This window comes from Peromyscus maniculatus, chromosome 5 (assembly GCF_049852395.1).
Source record: "Peromyscus maniculatus bairdii isolate BWxNUB_F1_BW_parent chromosome 5, HU_Pman_BW_mat_3.1, whole genome shotgun sequence".
In the NCBI taxonomy this organism is placed as follows: domain Eukaryota; kingdom Metazoa; phylum Chordata; class Mammalia; order Rodentia; family Cricetidae; genus Peromyscus; species Peromyscus maniculatus.
Window position 1 is genome coordinate 69,656,783 of NC_134856.1, and position 21,248 is coordinate 69,678,030.

Consider the following 21,248-nt stretch of genomic DNA (forward strand, 5'->3'; position numbering starts at 1 on the left):
TTGGAAATGATAGAGCTCTTCCTTGGTGTTTCCTAATCTAATCATATCACTGTCTTCAGTTCTGTGGATTACCTTTGCCATCATTCCATCATGATCCTCTTGTATGAGGACACCATTGCTCCTGTCTCCTCTCTGTGCCATTTAAAGATGGTTACATGCCGGAACTGGATTTATTTTCTCTGATATATTTACTGTGGAATTAAGTTGTATAATAAAATACTTCCTTCTCCATGGTTCTCTTATAGTTTTGGTTGTGAGCCTAACCTTTAATGGCTGAGCCATCTCTCTAGCCCTTCTCCATGGATCTCAATTGCTATTATTTAGAATACAGTTTTCCTCATATATGGTTGAAAAACTGCTCAAAATATGAGTGTAGTTTTCTGTGCCATTTTGCAAAGAAGCATGTGTTCGCTTCCTTGGTGTTAAAACACATCTTGCTTATATACCTGTGCGAATAACCTACTTCAAAGGGTATTTGAGAAACAAACTTTATTTTCTTTGAGACCAGATGTCATGTAGCCCTGGCTGGTCTAGAGCTTAACTATATAGATCAGGCTGCCCTCAAACTTACAGAGATCCAACTGTTCTTTGCCTTCCAAGTGCTAGGATTATAGATAAGCACTTTTATTCTCTACGTGTCACTTCGGCTTGCCTGAACCTATATTGACTAATTTAACTCAGTAAAGAACTCCAGGTTTAAGAGGACTACTTGGATGACCATTTGGAAGGCCTTGCTCCACTGTCTTCTGGCATTCAGTTTTTGTTTTTTTTAATTGCAGAGCCAGTTTTGCTTTTTTTTTTTTTTTTTTTTTTTTTTTTTTTTTTTTTTGTTGTTGTTGTTTGATTGTTTTTTGTTTTTCAAGACAGGTTTTCTCTGTGTAGCTTTCGCCTTTCCTGGAACTCACTCTGTAGCCCAGACTGGCCTCGAACTCACAGAGATCCACCTGGCTCTGCCTCCTGAGTGCTGGGATTAAAAGCATGTGCCACCACTGCCTGGTTTAAAGATTCATTATTTATTATGTACACAGAAGAGGGCACCAGATCTCATTACAGATGGTTGTGAGCCACCATGTGGGTGCTGGGAATTGAACTCAGGACCTCTGGAAGAGCAGTTGGTGCTCTTAACCTCTGAGCCATCTCTCCAGCCGCAGAGCCAGTTTTGATATCTTTGCCATTTGTTGTGACTACTTTGTAGATTGTCTCCTTAAAATATGTCACATTCCGGCTTTCTTGGACATACATGTTATTACACTTTGTTCTTACTGAGTCCTCCTGCTGTTGTACCCAATCACCATTTGTTACTGGTTCTTTTTCTCAGTTACCTTTTGCTGCTTTTATGTAAATGTATCCCATTAACTCTTCCTCCCCCACTTAAGATCTTTTTTCTTTTATGATCTACACATGTACAAATTTAAGTCTAGAAATAATTTTTTTTCAGACTTATTTTTCCTAACATAATGATTTTTAGTTCTGTTTTTCTGTAAATATACTTTAATTTTTAAATATTTTAAAAAAATTATGTGTATGCCTGTGTGTGGGGTATATCCACGTTGAGTATAGGCATCATGTAGACTAGAAGAGGGTGTCTGAGCTCCTGGACCTGGAGTCACAGGCAGTGGAGCTAGCTACCAGACATAGGTGCTATGAACCAAATACATGTCCTTGAAGAACAGGAATCGATCTCTCCAGCTCTCACTTCATTTTTCTTTATGGCTGGATAAACTTCCATTGTGTACACATATCACATTTTCTTATAAGTTTGTGCAGAGCTAGGTTAGTTCCATCTTAGCTACAGTGAACAGTCCAGCAGTAACCATGACTGTAAGTATATCTGATTATAGGCTGTCTTAAAGAGTCCAAAAGGTGTTTACCCAGGAGTGGTGCAGCTAGGTTATATGGTAGTTCTCTGCACTGATTTCCATAGTGGCTACATGAGTGTGTATTCCGTTAACAGTAAATAACAGTTCCCTTTACCCTGCACCCTCCTCAGCGTTTATTATTATTATTATTATTATTTTTCCCCGAGATAGGGTTTCTCTGTGTAGCTTTGCACCTTTCCTGGAACTCGCTCTGTAGCCCAGGCTGGCCTCGAACTCACAGAGATCCGCCTGCCTCTGCCTCCTGAGTGCTGGGATTAAGGGCGTGCGCCACCACCGCCGGCTTGTTTATTTTCTTGTTCACAGCCATTCTGATGTTGGGCAAGATGGAATCTCAATTTTAATGTGCATTTCCCTCATTGCTAAGAATGCTGAACACATTTTCAAATACTTACTGGCCATTTGTATTTCTTTTGAGAATCATCTGTTTAGTTCATTAGCCTACTTAGTGAATGCTTCCATTAGTGTTTACTTTTTGGAGTTCTCGCTGTATTTTGGGTATTAAATACACAGTCTGTATAGTTGGTGTTTTTTTTTCTATTGTGCATGCTCTCTGTTGCTCATGCAGAAGCTTTTATATAGAATCCCATTTGTCAGCCAGTTCTTGGGATTATTTTCTGTTTTGTTTGAGTCAAATCATGGGCTGGAAATGAGATGCTCAGTGGTGGAGCACTTGCTAACATGCAAAGCTCTTGTTTAGTACCTGGTACCGGGGAATTTTAAAAAGTCTTGTTTTAATAATTTGTTAACTTTATAGATTCTCCTATAGTTGTATAATTTTTTTCAAATGGGCATGCATGGATTTTTCAAGGAAAACTTGCAAGAGTCTTCTACTTCCACCATATGGGTCCCTTGGGTCATCAGGCTTCACAGCAAGTACCTTTACCCACTGGTACCTATGAGAAGTTCTGAAGATATACAGCAATACATTTAAAACAAGCAGGGCCTGAACAGGGTAAATGGTTCTCCCTTTAAAAGAAAACCCCTCGCAAATGTATGGTTCACCATGTTGGTTTCAAGTTGTTTTTAGTGACCCACTTACCTTTAGTAGGAAAGGCCATTTCTGAGTAGGCTACTGTAACTGTCTAGCTATAGGAAGTAAGTTTTGGACAGGGTTGGACTGGTTGGGGCCAGTCCTAGACGGGCCAGTCCTAGACAGGCCAGTCCTAGACAGGAGTACAGTGCTGATAATTCATGGATACAGAAAGCTTATTCCAGACTAGCAGGTCTCAACCTTGCCTGCATAGGAGTATCACTGAGTAACTTGAAAGAGAAACTCTATTAATTGAGCTTTCTTTGGCATATTAGATGGCTCAGCAGGTCAAGGAGCTCACTGCCATGCCTAAGTGAATTCAGTCTTTAGGACCCACATAGTGCAAGGCGAGAACCAGTAGGAAAGTTGGTGTGTGTGTGTGTGTGTGTGTGTGTGTGTGTGTGTGTGTGTGTTTTATGAGTTCCTTCCTTAGTTTTTGTCAAGTCAAGCAAGGGTTGACCAACTTGGCTCTGTATCTAAAATATTCTTTTTGTAACCGTACCTGCTGTTGCCTTCTGTAGTTTTAAACGGTCTTACCTGGGGGGTGGGGTTGGGCAAGATGCCTCAGTGAGTAAAGGTGCCTGCTGCCAAGCCTGCTTGACCCCTGGGACACACAGTAGGAAGAGTCTACTCTAACAGTTGCCTCTGACTTCCACATAGGTGCTGGGCACATGCATATGCACCAACAGTAGCCTTACCTGTAATACATATTGTCGGGCTCTGTCCACATCCCCTGGCACACTGAACCGTCTCATTATCATAGCATTCATTTCTGGGAACTAACCAAAAAGAAGGGAAGCCTGTTTATTGTTCCTGGAGGAATGAAACATTTTAATACCTGTTTGTAACTATATAGAAAATAAACAAAACCAGAAATGGGGCTGGAGACAGCTCAATAGTGAAGAGTACTTGGTGCTCTTGCAGAGAACCTGTATTAGATGTCACTCACATGGCAGCCTACAATCTTCCCATAACTTCACTTCCACAAGATCTGACTCTCTCTTCTGCCTCCAACGGCCCTGCACATAAACTGGTGCACAGACAGACAAGCAGACACATACACATTAAACAAACCAACCTAATTGTTCTGTCTGTGGTCCAGTTTGAGGGTGTTTCAGGACAAGGTACTGCACTTCAAGCTTCCCCGGGTTCTAATTCAGTAGGATGTGGGTTGGGAATGCCTTTTTAATTGAATTTCCAGGTGATGTTGGATACTGCTGGTCTAGGACTACATTTGGAAAACCACTGGTTTAGGATGAGGTTAGGAATTAAGAGATTGTTGACCACTGAAACCATTTGCATGTGTATGGGACATTGGCAGTGGGGGTTGCATTAAGTGCCTAGATGGCATTCCCAACGAATCTGATTATACTGATGTCATGATTACCAGAACTTCCCCGATATTTTAATGCATAGCAAAGCTGAGATTCATTAGATTAGAGGATATAGAGGGATCCATCAACCAGGTCAGTATCCTGAGTTATAAAAAAAGATCAGTACAGGTCAGCCCCAATACTGCAAAAACAAAAACTCATGGACTTGGAGACTTCATAGGGGAAGAAATTCTTTGTTTTTCTAGTTCAGTGGTTGGTCCAAGAACTAATTCATTATAGCACAAACTAATAGGAGAAAAAGAGGAAGAAAGAAAAAAAGTGAAGGTGCCACAGGGTCTGATGGCTGGAGTTTGACCTCAACTCACAACAGGAGAGAACTGACTCCGGCAAAGTCCACTCAGCCACCGGTCTCCCTGCTGTGTGTGGCGCGCGCGCGCGCGCGCGCACACACACACACACACACACACACACACACACACACACACACACACACACACACTAAAGAGCCTCTCCACTATGTCTAAGTTCTTTAGGACAAAGCCAGGACAACAGACACATCACTTCTAGACCCAAGCTCCGTGTTCAGGTTCTGCCAGCAACCACCCCAGCTGATGTCAACCTTTTCAGTCTGAAATCTATTTCTAGCAGTCTGCAGCTCATGGAGGAAGAGGCAGGGTGTGTTCATTCACATCCATGCCTACAGAAGTTTCCCTGACACTATGCCTGAGGATGAAATAAACTGTCCTGTAATAGTGACCATGGAATCTGCAAAAGGAAAAACAGGGCTCACAAGAGAAGCCCTAACCAAATGATAAGGAGCAGTATTCTTTTTCTACAAAAGTGTGTGTTTGAGAACAAAGTTGTCAACATGTAAAGGCAGCTAATGTGTATAGAATTTAAGGAGCCAGCAACTGATTAGTTCTTAGGTACTAATTTGTATTAGTTACTGGTCTTTTAAGAATTAAAACTTTGCTAATAAAATTATATTAATAAATCAAGAAATAAACCATAATTTTGGTGGTTAAAGTCAAATCTTTAGGGATTTCTTTCAGTTTTTAAAGACCCCACTCACCCCACCTGTTATTTCTAGGCTAAATCCTAAAGTAGATGTGACACTGTTTTTGATATATGAGCTTTTCTTTTTTCAGTATGAGTTATGCATGATAAAAAATGCTGATTGTGTAGTTTCTCTAGTGCTTTTACTGTCAAAACACCAAGAAAATAAAAAAGTTGCAATGAGCATGACCATGTTCCTCCTTTGAAATAATAGCATGTAGATTTTAATATGCAAATATCAAACTTCTGGAAGGCTGTCTCTCCCTCCCCTGCCACCATAAATGTGAGGAAGAAGTAAGAAACAGGAAGATGGTTCTTGCCCCAGATTCAATGAGAAGACAGTTTTTTTATTTTGTCTTTTGCTTGCTCATGCTGTTTTACAAGTAGGAAAACATCGTGTAAGTGAACAGGATGCTAACTGAAATCTGTCCACAAAACTAAGGGTATCAGTGCACTGGGATGAGTTGGCCCCAGAGAGTCACCATAATAGCAGAAGCCTGGGCATCTGGTGCAGAGGCTGGTGATGGCAGTTGGAAAGATGGCTACAGCCTGACATTTAGGTCTAGTGACTTCTCAAGTAACAAGCAGATGAAAGTTTTTAAAAAGAACTTTTAAACTAATGTAATCTCACCAAAAAAGGAAACTACTTCTATTTTGTTTCTGAGTGTTTCACAAACATTTTTTGTATGTCACAAAAGATTTAATATGAAGATTTAAAACAAATACATAGAAGGGATAAAAAGTGAGACAATTTTCTCACATTGTTTTCCAAACTGAAGGATACCACTGTGTCTTACTTTCCCACATTTCCATGTTTAAACATGATCTTTAGGGAAGGGAACCAGCAAGTCTAAGCAAGGGGAAAAAAGGACAAATATTGCTAATCAATTCTTTACCTTTTGGGGCATCACAAACAGCAGAAATAATTGTCAGACGTTACTATAACCATACTGCAGAAAATGTGTGATCAGACTTTGACAAAAATTCATATTCTGAGAAAATCATGAAGTATGAGATAGCACAGCAAATTCAGGTAGATGTTACTGAGTTAATGTACAAGGCATTCTAAAGAAAAAGGATGGAGACTGGTTTGTTGAGGATAAATGTATTGCTTATTTCCAGTAGATTCTGTGTAGTTCCATTATAGACATCTGCCTCTAGCTCTGGTCTGCACTTGTGAATAAGGTCTCTGACGATGTTTCTGGATTTTTTGTTTGTTTGACAGAATCTCATGTGGCCCAGGATGGCCTTAAACTTACTATGTGTTGAATTCCTGGCCTTTCTGCCTCTACCTTCCAAGTGCTGGTGATGAAGGCCAGGGATTTGTGCATGTTAGGCAAGTACTCTACCAACAGAGCCCAAGTTTTTGCTCTTGAAGAAAATATAAACACCTATACAAGAATACACTAATATACTACCATCACTGGGACCTCTCCAGAAATCCTGGAATGTGTGTGTGTGTATGTGTGTATGTGTGTATGTGTGTGTGTGTGTGTGTGTGTGTGTGTGTGTGTGTGTGTGTGTGTGTTGCATACATGCACACTAAGAATCAAACCCAGGGCCATATACATGCTAGCCAAGTCTCTACCAATGAGCCATAGCCTCCTGAAAACACCTTGGCCATCAGGAACAATGCCTGAACAATGGCCATGAGGAAATCCTTCCCAAGGTATCAAAAATAGGAGAATCAGTTAAACAGTTTTTAGCCTAGCAAATTCTAATGTTAAGATTACTTATCATGCAGCATTAAAAAGGAAAAGGCAAGCCAGGTTTGGTGGACATGGCTATTATCTTAGGACTTGGGAGGCTGAAGCAAGAAGACTGCCACCAGTTTGGGGAAGACCTAGGATCTCAGAGCAAGACCTTCAGTGTTACACAGATAGATTAGTTCAAAGACAAATCTGTGGACAAGACACCAGACCATGGGAAAGGTTTACAAATACCTTACATGTACTCTAGTAAATGTGTTATGTTAATCACTAATAATAGTGGATACAGTGTGCAGTGTATCTTGAGTGCTAGGACATACCAGTTACCTGGTCTGTGGGTACTATTATCCACACTGTTAGTTGCAGGAGCAATTCAAGTATAGTAAAATGAATGCCAGACTTAGAAGACTTGGAAAAGATGGCCTTCTGTGCCATCTACCAGATGTTCCGTTTTGCCAGACATGAGCATCATTTTCATTATATAACAAACAGTTATCTACCACAAAGCAGAACTGTGAGAGCAGGGCAGTGTAAGAAAGAATCCTTTATAAACTAAAATCAACACAGTTTTATTAAAGCAAGATACTGTATAATCCTGCATTATTTTCTGAACTTGATTTACCCAAAGTTATTTTAAGCCCCATGAACTTTTGACAGATTTCTTGCTAAGAACCTCTTTTTAACAGTCTAATCCATAAAAGGTCCTAAATTCAGGGTTTTGAGAACAATTTGTAAATACATGCTTGACTAAGTATAAATATATATTTGATTAACTTTTGGTCTATGTGCCAGAATGTGAAATGAGTCCTGTCCAGAGTAAGTTCCTGCTCAGCCTCATCATGTTTCCTTTTGGGGGTTGCACTATGCCTTGTCACTTGTTCCCATCGCCTCACAGGCAAACTGGGGAAAGTGCTGTCTGGTCAGAATAACTGGGTGACGTGTGATTCTGGGATTTCCCAGTAAGCACACATAAAACCATAGTTTGGGTAACCTTCTGTTCCTTTTCCTTGTTCTTACTTCAAGAACAATTAACCAACCAACCAACCAACCAACCAGACAAGCAAATATAAAACCTCGGTAATTTCCCATCTGCTGTGAATTATAGACAGATCAATCATAAGAGCTGTGCATTCTGTTTCTGTTCCCACTTTGTACCATTGTATCTGAATGCATAACCAGCTATTAATCCGTTCTGTAGAGGAAAGTAAACTGTGGCTCTTTAGGAATAATGTAATGAAACAATCAAAAGACACCAGTCTATTCCACTTGTCTCATGGAGCTCATGACAAGTATTTATAATTGCTGAGATTTCTAAAAGCAGAACAAACCAAATTTAGTCTTTATAGACTAAATCAGGGAAAGGCTCTGGGCCTAGCTGAATCTTCACTGAGCTAGTTGGCTTTGAGAATGGGACTTGACTTGAGCTTTATTTGAGCTGTCCTCTACTCATGCATACTAACCTGTGACTGAGATGAAGGTCTGTAATTGCACAACAAATGCTGGCCAATGACTAATTTTTCTATTATCAGATATACTTTCATTTATACACATTTATATACATGGCTCAGGAGTACTATGTATGGAGTTATGGCATAACAGAAAATGTTCCTTACTAAAGCTTTAATGTACAAAAGGTTTTCTTAAAATATTTTTAAACTTGGCATATATATTAGTAATCTTCCTAAATACTGGGTAGTGAGTTAATAAGTCTCAGTTTCATGGGAGAAGGGACCAACCATTCATAGCATGCTTATATTTTGTTGTCTTTTTTCTTTTTCTTTTTTTATTTCTGAGAGTTTTTTTTGGTTTTTTTTTGTTAAATGCTTAAATGTTAAATATATGTAACTCAGACTGCCCTCCAACTTATGATCCTCCTGCATCAGCCTCTGGATGTTGGGTTTACAGGTCTGTGCTGCCGTATCAGAACTGCACACTTTTCACTGCACTTGACCTCACAATTCTGAGAAGATGGAGTGTGGTAATGAGGATAGAAGTTTCTGAGTGCCCCATCGTCTCGGTTCCATAGTCTTTATTCTTCAGTTGACTGAGACTGTCCATGGGATCCAGTCCAGTCATCCAGACATCAGCCTCCCTAGGATGACTGAGACTGTCCATGGGATCCAGTCCAGTCATCCAGACATCGGCCTCCCTAGGATGAATCACCATCACCCGGAGTGGCTGCTAGATAAGAGGGTGAAAGATCATCTCTTCCCTTTCTTGAATCAGAAATGAATCAAAAGGAAGGTCATTGGTTTTAATATCAAAATGGAGCTACTTAATGCTAGAGAAGTTGACTTACATGTTAAAGAAAGAATATAAGTAAAATTTATGAGAACACTGATAAGAGTTTTAAAAATTTTAGGCCCAAAAGGTAGTTGGTGATGATCATCTTATTACACTGATAAATAACCAATTAAATGCCACTCAGATGGATATTTGTTTTAAAGATACCCACTCACAGCTAATGGCTCATTTATTCCAAGTAGCATTTGGCATAGCCAAAAGCATATGGCTAGAGTCCAAAAGAAGCTATGAAAATGGCTGCTCTGACAGTCACTGCAGTATCTTTGAGGCTTCCTAAGCATCTCTTCTATATTAAGGATGACAAGGAAAGCAGCTTCACTTACTTCCTTGACAGTCTCCCAGTCTGGAAAAGGAAGGAACTATGTGGTTCTGGTGCATTTAATAGACTTCTTCTTCACATTCTGGAGCAATGGCTAAGGCTCCCAGGCTTCTCTCAGGGTGCACACAATTCCATTAAACTCCTAGAACGTATCAATTTCTCAGACAGACACCCTTGGCACTTCCTGTACCTTTAAGAGGCTTTGAGGCACACCCAATTGTCAATGTTGCAACACCCAAAATACATTAAGTTCACACAGCACTTTCTGATTTACAAGATAATGAGTATTATTAACTAGCCCTCACAACAACTGAGATTATAATCTGTATTTCACCGATAAGGCTTATAGAAGTATAATTAGCACCCTAACATCTCAGTTATGAAACCAGGATAAAATCTGTGGTCCCTTATCTAAATGCCTCCAGCTGTTCTTAATCTCACACTTTACCAGCTGTGCCTAAAGATATTAGTTCCAAAGAGCTCCTCAGCTGTGCTTCAAAGATAATAAAACCTACCTGCTGGCAAGCAAACAAGACAGGGCCGGTGGCTAAGCCTAGCTTCAGGTCTGCAGATGTTGGCTTGCCCATCTGGTGAGAACATGAGGTGAAGTCCAATACATCATCTATGAGCTGGTGAAAGGAGAGATGAGTCACACCCACTGTCCTCCCTGCTTTGAACGCTTTACACTGAGGCTAATGCAGGCTATGCCTACACATCACCATTCCCACACACAGGCAAACCAACCTGAAAAGCTATTCCAACGTTTTTCCCATACTGATAGGCAATCTCATGCACCACTGGGTCAGGGCAACCCAGGACAGAGACCTGAAACAAAAAGAAGATTCTGGTAAGCTGTGGCATCCAGACATAAGGCAGTCAACCCTGATGAAGGAGCCACTCACACATCCCCTAAGAGAACCAAGCCTATGTCAATCAGGGGATGCTGGCACCTAAGGGACACCAAACACATTAAAAAGTGGTGTTTTGTATTTTCAGTTCTGAGAATAGAATCCAGGGCCTCATGCAAGCTAGGCAAGCACTCTACCATCCAGCTCCAACCCCAGCCCATTTTCCTACATTTATTTTAATATTTGTGAGTGTGCCTGATGTGTGTATAGGAATGTGGATGCCACTCTGGTGTCTCTTCTCCATCTTTAAATGGATTTCAGGGATTGGATTCAGGCTGGCCGGCTTTCTTCCTCCTCCAGTTCTTTCAGACAAGATACACAGTCTTCCAGACAAAGAACCATAAGAATAAATTCTGATAGTAAGCTAAGCAAATATTTCTGGTATAGAAAAAAAGATGCTGTTGTGTAAAACACTGGCTTCCCGCACTCAGTGCAATTGTTAGCTCTGATGCCCTCTGAGGAGTCACTCTCATTTCAGGGGTGGAATCTCAGCATACACACAACATTGCCAAACACCTCTTCATTTGTGGGTCAGTTTTGGTGATCACACTTTTTCTTGTGATCCTCCTGCCTCCACCTCCTTCAGCAAATCCTACTAGCATGCGCCACCACAACCGGCCACACTTTTTTCTCAGTGCAGCTGTTTCTTGCTATGTCTGTTAACAGCCTCAGTCTCAGTCTGGACTTAGATACTGTTTCTTCACTGTGAGAAGGGTCTTTCCGTGGACCTACGGTTTTTAGCCCTCTTTCATCAGAAATAACTGCACTGTACTAGGACTGCTTGTTTGCATCCCCACCCTTCCAAAAAGGAGAGAAGTAGGACTTACAAAGCCTTTTAAAGCCCCAAACCTCAGACAGAAGCTGGTTAGTGCTGAGCATGCTAATCTACACTAAGCCATGGGAGCTACTTCCTGCTGCACTGTTGAGCATGCTAAGCAGGCCCAGCCACATTTCAGAAATCAAAGACCGGGAAAGAACAAAGGGGAACTGGGGAGGACATTCTGCTCAGTGGGAAGGAAAGTCTATGTTGAAGCTCAGTGAGAAAGCCAGAGGAAATGGGTCACTGGTGAGAAACAACCACACTGCCTACTTTGGTTCTCTATTAGAGAGCACTTTCCTCCTAGACATCAGCATGGGAAGAAGGTAGGACAAGCTCCAGAAGAAGCCTGAGCGTTGGAGGTATCCTTCTAGCAACTATCAGTGACCTTGATCTGCTGTCTGATCAAGCTTCTGTGTATGCTTCAGGTTCCCCACCTGCGAAGTGTAGGAATTCAACTCTTACCTCATCAGAATGAGAAATTTGCCATTAGGGACTCTCCTTTAGTGCTGTGGATATAGCTCAGTAGTAAAGCATTTACCTAGCATACTGGTTTGGGATCTAACGAAACAGGCAGAATAAAAGAAAAGGAAAAAGAAAGAAAGAAAATGATGCTCCTGTTTAGCTGGATGTGGATGTGCGCACCTGTAATCAAGGCATTCAAGAGGTGAGGCAGGAAGATTACAAATGTGAGTCAGAAAACAGAAGAATCCCCATTCTCTTTGTCTTCATCCACAGGAAGCAGGCAGGATCTGCTAGCGGTCTCATTGCTTAGCTATACTTTTTGTCGTTTTCCTATTGTGGTGCTGAGGCTCAAACCCATGGCTTGAAGTGCTCTCGAGCTCAGCCCCACTTCAGCCCTGCTAATACTTCCTGATGATTTAATAAGGTATGCAGCTGTAACGCTGGCAGAACAGGATTTCACTGCACATACCAAACAGGCCACTTACTTAGTGAGTAATAAAATCTTTTTTTTTTTTTTTTTTTTTTTTTTTGGTTTTTCGAGACAGGGTTTCTCTGTGGAGCTTTGCGCCTTTCCTGGAGCTCACTTGGTAGCCCAGGCTGGCCTTGAACTCACAGAGATCCGCCTGGCTCTGCCTCCCGAGTGCTGGGATTAAAGGCGTGCGCCACCAACGCCCGGGGAGTAATAAAATCTTAACTGTTTTCAAAAGCAAAGACCTGTAATCCATGGCCTCCAGGGAAGAGCTCTTCTTTTCAACTATTCTGTGAGACCACATGGAGGTCAATTTAGAAAAGTCAAGATATCCACCACCTTGGGTCAGAGTGAGAGAAAGGCAAGGTTCAGGCAGCTGGATATGCTAAACTCAGAACAAAATGACCCCCTCCGCCCCAGCAGAAAGAACTAATAATGAAACAGCCTCCAGTAGTGAGCTTCTTAACATAAAGACAGATGCCCAGAAACAAAAACTTCCTTCCAAAAAATAAAAATAAATGGGAAATGTCTTTTTAAAGTCAACGAATTAGCATTTGTGGTGCATATAACCAGCATTATGAATTCCTTAGGTTTCACAATAGCTCATAAATACTTTTGTGGCTCATGATGATAAAATCTAACAAATTCTGGGCATTCACCATGCACTATCCTAAGGTTTCTTATATATTTCCTTAGAAGCTTTGAGGAACTGAGGTGTGGAACATTCCAGGAATTAGAATGCTACGACATGCAGGAGTCAGAACCCGAATCCAAATGTCTGATTGTGAGGAGTGTTCTCTTAGTCAGTCAGCAGCACTGGTTCTAATGCCACACAACTGAAGCCAGAGGGTGAGGAAAGTCGCCCAGGTCAGCAGCAAGCTCAGGTCTGTCTGTACTGTCTCTTCCTGGCTCGGATATACTAACCCGGCAATGAACTCCTTATTGACTTCAAGTCAAAATTTCTGTTTGACTTGAAGACCACTCTGAAGAGTTCTGGTTCCCTTAACCAGGTTAAGGGACAGAAAACAACTGCCACAAATATAAAATTAGATACAATGTAGCACAATGCACAAAATGGCAAGAAGGCAAGCTGTAAGGCATTGCTTGTTCTCAGCACCAGAGAGATGCCTCCCATCTTCCTGAAGTAGGTGGAGTATGAAAAATGATCAAGCCAAAGAAAGTCTGACTACGTGCTGCGGCAAACGCTGCTTGAGGACCACACCTAAGCCTACATTCCCTCGGCCTCATGGCAGAAGGACTTGCACTGGAGGGCAAAGGTTGACAAGGCTCTCCTGTCTTTGGATTGTATACTCACAGCACTAGAAGATTAGAGATATTTTCTGATGGGTAAATAGTATGTATTATGGCCTTATTTGTTTAAAACAGTATAGAAGTTATGGCGGCATACATCTTTCACGTAGTACTTGAGAGGCAGAGCAGGAGTAGTTTATGGATTTATGGCTAGCCTTGTCTAACAGAGAGTTCCAGATCAGGCAGGACTACATAGTGAAACCCTACCTCAAGACAAACCAAACCAAACAAAAAGGGTTAGCGGGGCTGGAGAAGACTGCTCAGCAGTTCAGATCACTGGCTGCTCTTCTAGAGGACCTGGTTCTGACCTCAGTGGGCACATGGTGCATGCACATGGTGCAGAGCCACACATGCAGGAAAAACACCCAGACACATAAAAATTGTAAAATACCGTAGATACTTTGAGTCTGTACCATTATAGATAAATATACTAAACAGGTAGAGAGAAAAATATATGAACACAGTATTATAAAGATCTGGAGGTGATACAGTAAACCAGTAATCTCAGTAGTCCAGAGGCCAAAGCAGGAAGAGCATGGGCTACAGGCAGCTTGGAATACAGAGCAAGATTTTGCCTTAAACAAAACACAACAAGACCCCCTGCAAATACAAATTCTAAATACATAAAAAACATAGACAATTAAAAAAGAGATATGAAAACAGACCTAATCATAAACACCTTGTCCCCCAAACCTGTCGACCTGGGTTTGATCTCTGAAAGCCACAGAGAGGTAGAAGGAGAGAACCAAACTCCACAGACCTACTGACTTCCACTCAAGTGCTGTGCCATTCAGGTACCTCTCCAAATAATAATATAATAAAAAACAAATCAAAACAAAATAAAAAAAAAAAACCTCAAATAGCCCTCAATGATGTGAATGATATTCAGCTTTACTCAAGTAGCGAGAGAGATAATTGAAGCAAACTGGACTGTCAAAAATTGAAAAAATCAAGTGTGAATTTCAGTTAGTAAAACCCCAGGGAAAGAGGAAGTCACTCGAAGTGCTGACAGTAATGCATTCTATGCTTACCTAAGGAGGTCTGATGGTGCCTAACCAAACGACACATACATGGCCTCTAATTTACCCCAGAAGTGAGCCTCACTGCACAGACACACAGAGTAATGGTGGTGCAGCTCAGGACTGGATAGTACTGAAAACCTTAATGTCTGTATATAGGAGACTGACTGAGCAAGAGATGCTATTGCCACACAACAGACATTGTACAGCTGTGGGCTTGGGCTTGTTTTTCTTTTGGGACAGGGTCTTACTATGTAGTTCTGGCTGGCCTGGAACTTGCTATGCAGACCAAGTGTGTCTCAAACTTAGAGATCTACCTTCCTCTGTTTCCTGAGTGCTGGATGGGGGCAAAAAAGGTGTGCATAATCAACATGAAATCATCCAGAATACAGCAAGCAGAACAAACACTAAATAGTCTACTAATTTATTACAGGTTACAAAGACCAGGAAATCCTGTATATGGATCTTATTTATGCAAAATGAAGCAGAGGAAGGAAGAACCAGAAGGCTCCCAGACTGACCTGCTGGGTGAAGCAGACAGGGAAATGATGGGGGGGAGGGGGGAGAGAGAGAGAGAGAGAGAAGGTTTGCTGTTGTACTGCTGTCTCATTCCCACCAGACTTCCTGGGGAACAAATTGTGATCTTCACTGGGAAGCTACAGAGTGCATTTGGCATGACTATGAATACAAATAAATGGCCAACTATGTTTTGAAAATAACATCAATTCTATTTTAATATCATTCAAAGCCTCAAAGCAGTTTCTCTAGCCAGTTCCCTCTCTGAATTTTAATACTCTTTTGGTTAAAAATATAATAGGTACATAAGAAAGGGTAGGGAAGCATAGTAAGGGAAAAATGGTGTCTTTAGTAGACTGAATAAAATTCTGGTAAGCTTCCTTTAAATTCTCACAGCATTATGGACTCCCAAGTGCTCTGTAATGATCTTCATCTCCAAATTCTTATCTCCTTTATTTGGCACGTCTAATTTCCTCTGCATGAATGTCTTTGCTCATATGTCTGCATCTTAAATACCAAGAGCATATAAAAATAGTCATTTTAAATACCTAACACCTCTGGAATATTTCCACCCATGGGCACTTAAATATAGAACTCTTGTTCAGAGTGCTTGCACTATGATTCTGCTGGTTCTAATAGTCATCTGGGACACTGTGAGCACGCCTCCTTGTGGTTGGCACAGAACACTTTTTTAATTTTTCACACTTTTTCTTCTTTCTTTTTTTCCTTTAAAAAATGTTTTTATTAGGAGGAGGGAGCAATACTAGGGATTGAACCTAGGAATTTATTCATGCTAGGCATGTGCTCTACCATCAATCTTTATTCCCAGTCTTAGATTATTTCATTTTTTAATCAGAATTGAGCCATATTAAACTATACATCTATTGCTGGGTGGTAGCGGCGGCACACACCTTTCGTCCCAGCACTCGGGAGGCAGAGCCAGGCAGATCTCTGTGAGTTTGAGGCCAGCCTGGTCTACAGAGTGAGATCCAGGACAGGCACCAAAGCTACACAGGAAAACCCTGTCTCGAGTGGGGGGACGACACCACAACCAAAAACCAAAAAACCAAAACCAACCAAACAAACAAACAAAAAAATACCCCCCAAAATATACATTTATTACTTGTTTATCTTAATTTTTCATTACATTTATTTTTCATTTATTTATGTGTGTCTCTGTATGCAGCTTTCCACCATGTGGGGCCTAAGGATTAAACTCAGATCATCATCTGTGGTAAGCACTTTACTTGGTGAGGCATCTCATGGTTCCTGCTTACTTGATAATCTCTGAAAAACACGAGGAGCTCCTCACTCACACATAGATTATCTTTGGCTTTTTAAGCAGTGAGGAGTGATGATGCCTCTCCCTGGTGACACAAGGATTATACCACTGTGTGAATTAGTTCCTGGTCCCATGTAGAGCTGCTCCTTTGCGCCCAGAGAATACTCATTTAGTGTTTTAAAAGTAACAGCATCTCCACCTGCTGCTAGTGTTTCTAAACTGCAGCAGCAAACCTGTGAAGTTATCAATGATCTTCTCTTAACATACTAGTAGTTCCTAGGGATGGATTGTTTCTTTCTTTTTTTATGTGTTAGGACTCAGGCTGTTCATATATCCAGAAATGGGCTAAAGCTGGATTATAGGATTTCTAGTGGTTAGGTACGTCTAACATTCCTCAGGAACTTGTGAAAAAGATTTTCCTTCCCCAAAAGGAGTCATTTCCCCTGCCTCTGGCAGAAGGGACATACGGCTCCACTGCCATGTCCCTGTGGTTAATTATCAAAGTCCATGCTGGCCTCCGGGCACCTACAATCCCTAATCACAAGCACTTGTTATATATTTAAAAGTCAAAGCTTCTTTTTCTGTTCTTGACTCTTCCAAATACCTCTGTATATTTTCTGCCTCTTATTTACAATATAAACCTCCCCCTAATAATGGAGCAGCTCCTTTGGCAGTTGGTTGCCTGTGCCCGCTGACATACACTATGGAGCCTTAGCTAGCCTTGGACTCACGGCAATCCTCTAGCCTCAACACTCGGATAAGAGGCGCATGTTTCTACATCTGTCTAGGAAGACAGATCTTCCAGGAGAGGGTGTCAGATTCCTAGTTATAGGTGGGTGTGAGCTGCCTAATGTGAGTACTGGGAACTGAACTTGGGTTCTCTTCAAGAGCAGCAAACATTCTAACTGTTGAAGCCTCTCTCCAGAGCCCAGGAGGTTAGACATTGAGAGATTTGACAACCAAAGGTTAATAATAAAGCATAAATGCAACCGTTTTATGATACCCATTTATAAACGGTCTATCATAATTTTATGTCTTCTTTAAAAACACCACATTTGTAATTTTTTGGAAATGTAACATAATAGCTCTCTCAGGAAAAGATGAAGAGCTATGACTGTGGCCAGCTTGTCCTACATAACTCATATCTCTTGGCTTCAATTAGATCTTTTTATGAAGAAACTGTTGTCCTTACTTTTTTTTTTCCTGGCCCATAAGTATATGTTTCTTTAACTGATTTTTTTCAAGACAGGGTTTTTTTTTTTTTTTTGTTTTTTTTTTTGTGTAACAGCGCTGGCTGTGTCAGGACTCACTCTGTAGACCAGGCTGGCCTCGAACTCATGGAGATCCACCTGCCTCTGCCTCCTGAGTGCTGGGAGAAAGGCATGTATCACCACACCCGGTGAGTATGTGTTTCATGTAGCATGGCAAAATAGAGGCATTATCATCAAGGAACTAGAAAAAGGCTCCATTTTACTATTATTTGCTATATTATGTTCCAAGGCAATAATTTACACCTGCCCTTACATGTCTTTCTTTCTTCTTGTCTTGATTGCACAGGACTATTACATAGGACCATTGCTTGCCCAGATTTCTTCTCTAAACCTGCTAGTCTGAGACATGCTTGGATAAACAATGTGTTCTTTTTTTTTTTTTTCCCCGCGACAGGGTTTCTTTATGTAGCTTTGGAGCCTATCTTGAAACTTGCTCTGTAGACCAGGCTAGCCTTGAGCTCAGATATCTACCTGCCTCTGCCCCCCAAGTGCTAGGATTAAAGGCATGCACCACCACTGCCTAGCTAAACAGTGTGTTCTTATTTTTGAGACAGGATGTCATCTATAGCCCATGGTGGCCTAAAACTCACTATGTAGCCCTGGTTGGCTTTGAGCACACAATCTTCCTGTTTCTGCCTCCAAGTCCAACTGCTAGGAATACAGAAATGTGCCACCAAACATGGCTTCTCACAGGAATAGTTTATGGAGAGACTGTTTCTTTCTTTCCTCCTTTCTCTCTCTCTCTCTCTCTCTTTCTTTCTTTCTTTTTTTTTTTTTTTTGGAGCTGAGGATTGAACCCAGGGCCTTGTGCTTAAATCCCCAACCCCAAGAGACTGTTTCTTATGTATGAACTAACAATGACTATCATACATTTTAATACACAGATTATGGACACTGATTTAAATATTTGGATAAAGCTGAGAGGCAGAGAGCACAATACAAATAGGAGGTGAAGAGGACCAGGGAGACTGTGAGAGGAAGATGTTAGTACTCAATTTATACTCTGAAAATTATAGCTTATATATAGAAGATATACTATAATAGGTCTACTATTTATTAACAAGTATAGAGGCAGGCAGCAGTGGCACACGCCTTTAATCCCAGCACTTGGGAGGCAGAGCCAGGCGTATCTCTGTGAGTTCAAAGCCAGCCTGGTCTACAGAGTGAGATCTGGGACAGGCACCAAAACGTCACAGAGAAACCCTGTCTAGAAAAACCAAAAAAAAAAAAAAAGTATATAGAATACTAGTGAAATCTAATAATTAAAACAATTTTCTCCTAGGTAAATATGTATGTGACAATTTATTTTTAAAAGTAGAAATAATGTGTAACAACTATGACATTTTTGCTCAGAATGTCACATGGTTTTGACTGGGAAATCTATTGATTGAATTTTCTATCCTAAGTGTATGTAACGTGTGTCAGCATGGACACACATGTGCCATGGCACGTGTGTGGAGGTCAGAGCACGGCTCCCGGACCCACTTCTCTCCTCACCTACGCTCCAGGAATCGAACTAACATCAGGTTTGTGTGGCAAGCTCTTCCCTGCCCAGCCATCTTGCCAGCCTAGACTGGCAAGTATTTTGATTCTTGGGGGAAGAAGATGAAAGGAAAGTTCCTGATTTCTACACCAAAAGGAGACAGCAAAACGGAAACCACAGCAGGAGTTGTCTGGGGTGCAAGGTTTCCCTGACTTTTGGGACTTCAGGATGCTGTTTTACGATTGTCTAATTAAATGGTTCTAGGAGAATTAGCCATCAAGAAATAAGTGTGGGCTTTTTTCAACTTAAAAAAAGACAGAACGTACATACTGCTTTACAACTGTTGGCTATCAGACTGGCCGTCTTCTTGAAGGTCTTTTCCAGGTAGTGGGCAAACCTTTCATTCTCATTTTCCTTTGACCCTAACTGAAGAAATTCACCTATCAAGAAGGAGAAGGATTACTTGAGATATGGTTTTACTGTCTGGCCAAATACCAGGCTTGAACAAAACAGAAAAGTCAGAATAACTTACCCCGCACCAAATCTTCAATAACTTGGCTGAAAAGAGATATAATAGCTGTGTTTCCAATCCGTGCCAGAGCTAAGGATGCTGTAGAAAGAATTAAATCTCCAGCAAGAACAGCCTGGAAAAGGGAGAAAAAAACACCGCAGATAAAAAGTTCACAGCTGTATCAGTAGTTAAGCACCTTCCTAGCACGCACAGGTTTGATCCCCAGGATGTTAATGTGCCCAGAACAAATTATCAGTTATAAATCATGCAGTATATTATACAGTATAATCAAGTACATTATCTATACATGCACATGCCTTTGCATATTTAAAGATATGCATCAGTACGACTTCCGTTACACAGAAATGCTATAGTTAACACAAATTTTCACTCATAGAATGTTATTTTATTTTTTAAAAAGCCAGGCTGTCTTCCAACTTCTTATATAGCCAAAGTAGACTTTGAACTTCTGACCTTTCTGCTTCCCCTTCCTGAGTACTGGGATTATGGACATGCATCACTATACGCCACTCATGAGATGTTAGGGGTTGAATTTGAAGCTTTTTTAATATGCCAAGCATGTGCTATACCAACAGAGCTACATACCTGCCTAAATTAATAGAATTTTCAAAATAATCATTTTAGTATTTATCTGTTCTCCAAACTAGAATAGTGCATTTAGTATTTTTTGACCTTCTCTTCCATTTCTTTTTCTTTTCTTTTTTTTTTCCTTTGGTTTTTCAAGACAGGGTTTCTTCGGATAGCTTTGGTTCCTGTCATGGATCTTACTCTGTAGACCAGGCTGGCCTCGAACTCACAGAGATCCACCTGGCTCTGCCTCCTGAGTGCTGGGATTAAAGGCATGTACCACCACCGCCTGGCATTACCCATCCTTTTATAAAATTCATTCCCATTAAAGCATAGCCAGCACACGAGACTACTGACAATCCAACAGGAGGGAACCAGATGCTTGAAGTGTGTGAAAAACCATGTAAGGGGAAGTTCTTCTCGGGTACTGTGGTTTGTTCTCCATCATGTGAGCCTGCCAATGGAGGCACAGGTCTGCCCGATCACAGAAGACCTACACAGCCTCCTTTCATTTGTTCAACTTCATTCTTCCACCCATAATTTATAAATCTTCAACTTAAAGTCCCTATTTTGCATGTTTTCTTCAAGCAATGCTAATAAAATGGGAAATACATTTAAAAATGAATATACAGGGGCTGGAGAGACGGCTCAGCAGTTAAGAGCACTGGCTGATCTTTCAGAGGACCTGGCTTTGATTCCCAGCATCCACATGGTGGCTTCTAAACACCTGTAAACCCACTACCAGGGGATCAATGCCCTTTTCTGGCCTTCTTGTGCACCAGGCACACAAGTAGTGTGCATATCTACATGCAGGCAAAACACTCATACCCATCAAATAATGATTATATATGTATATATATTCACTATAGCAAACATAAAAATTTCATATATGTGTGTATGTGTGTGTGAACCAAATCTTATTAGGACCTCTTTTAAAAAGGTAATAAGTTTTGATGGTAGAACACTATTTCTGAGG

The 21,248-nt window shown here is 41.0% G+C and overlaps 1 protein-coding gene and 1 long non-coding RNA gene across 4 annotated transcripts in view; one reads left to right on the top strand and one right to left on the bottom strand.

Annotated features, from left to right (window-relative positions):
* Pdss1 (decaprenyl diphosphate synthase subunit 1) overlaps positions 1 to 21,248 on the bottom strand; it is a 42,157-nt gene that overhangs the window by 794 nt on the left and 20,115 nt on the right. Inside the window, exons 6-10 of one of the 2 annotated variants that reach the window (XM_042278005.2) lie at positions 19,706 to 19,817; positions 19,504 to 19,613; positions 10,377 to 10,457; positions 10,148 to 10,261; positions 3,609 to 3,689 (exon numbers count right to left, since the gene is read on the bottom strand). In XM_042278005.2, the coding sequence (XP_042133939.2) occupies positions 3,609 to 3,689; positions 10,148 to 10,261; positions 10,377 to 10,457; positions 19,504 to 19,613; positions 19,706 to 19,817 (498 nt within the window). The remainder of the gene's footprint in view (positions 1 to 3,608; positions 3,690 to 10,147; positions 10,262 to 10,376; positions 10,458 to 19,503; positions 19,614 to 19,705; positions 19,818 to 21,248) is intronic. The other variant, XM_076572553.1, reaches the window with a different exon arrangement.
* LOC121829499 (uncharacterized) lies at positions 12,506 to 15,340 on the top strand. Of its 2 annotated transcripts, none has more exons than XR_006072385.2 (2): positions 12,506 to 13,645; positions 15,055 to 15,340. It is a non-coding gene; the product is annotated as an uncharacterized LOC121829499 (long non-coding RNA). The 2 variants fall into 2 exon arrangements; XR_006072386.2 differs by having other exon boundaries at positions 12,506 to 13,638.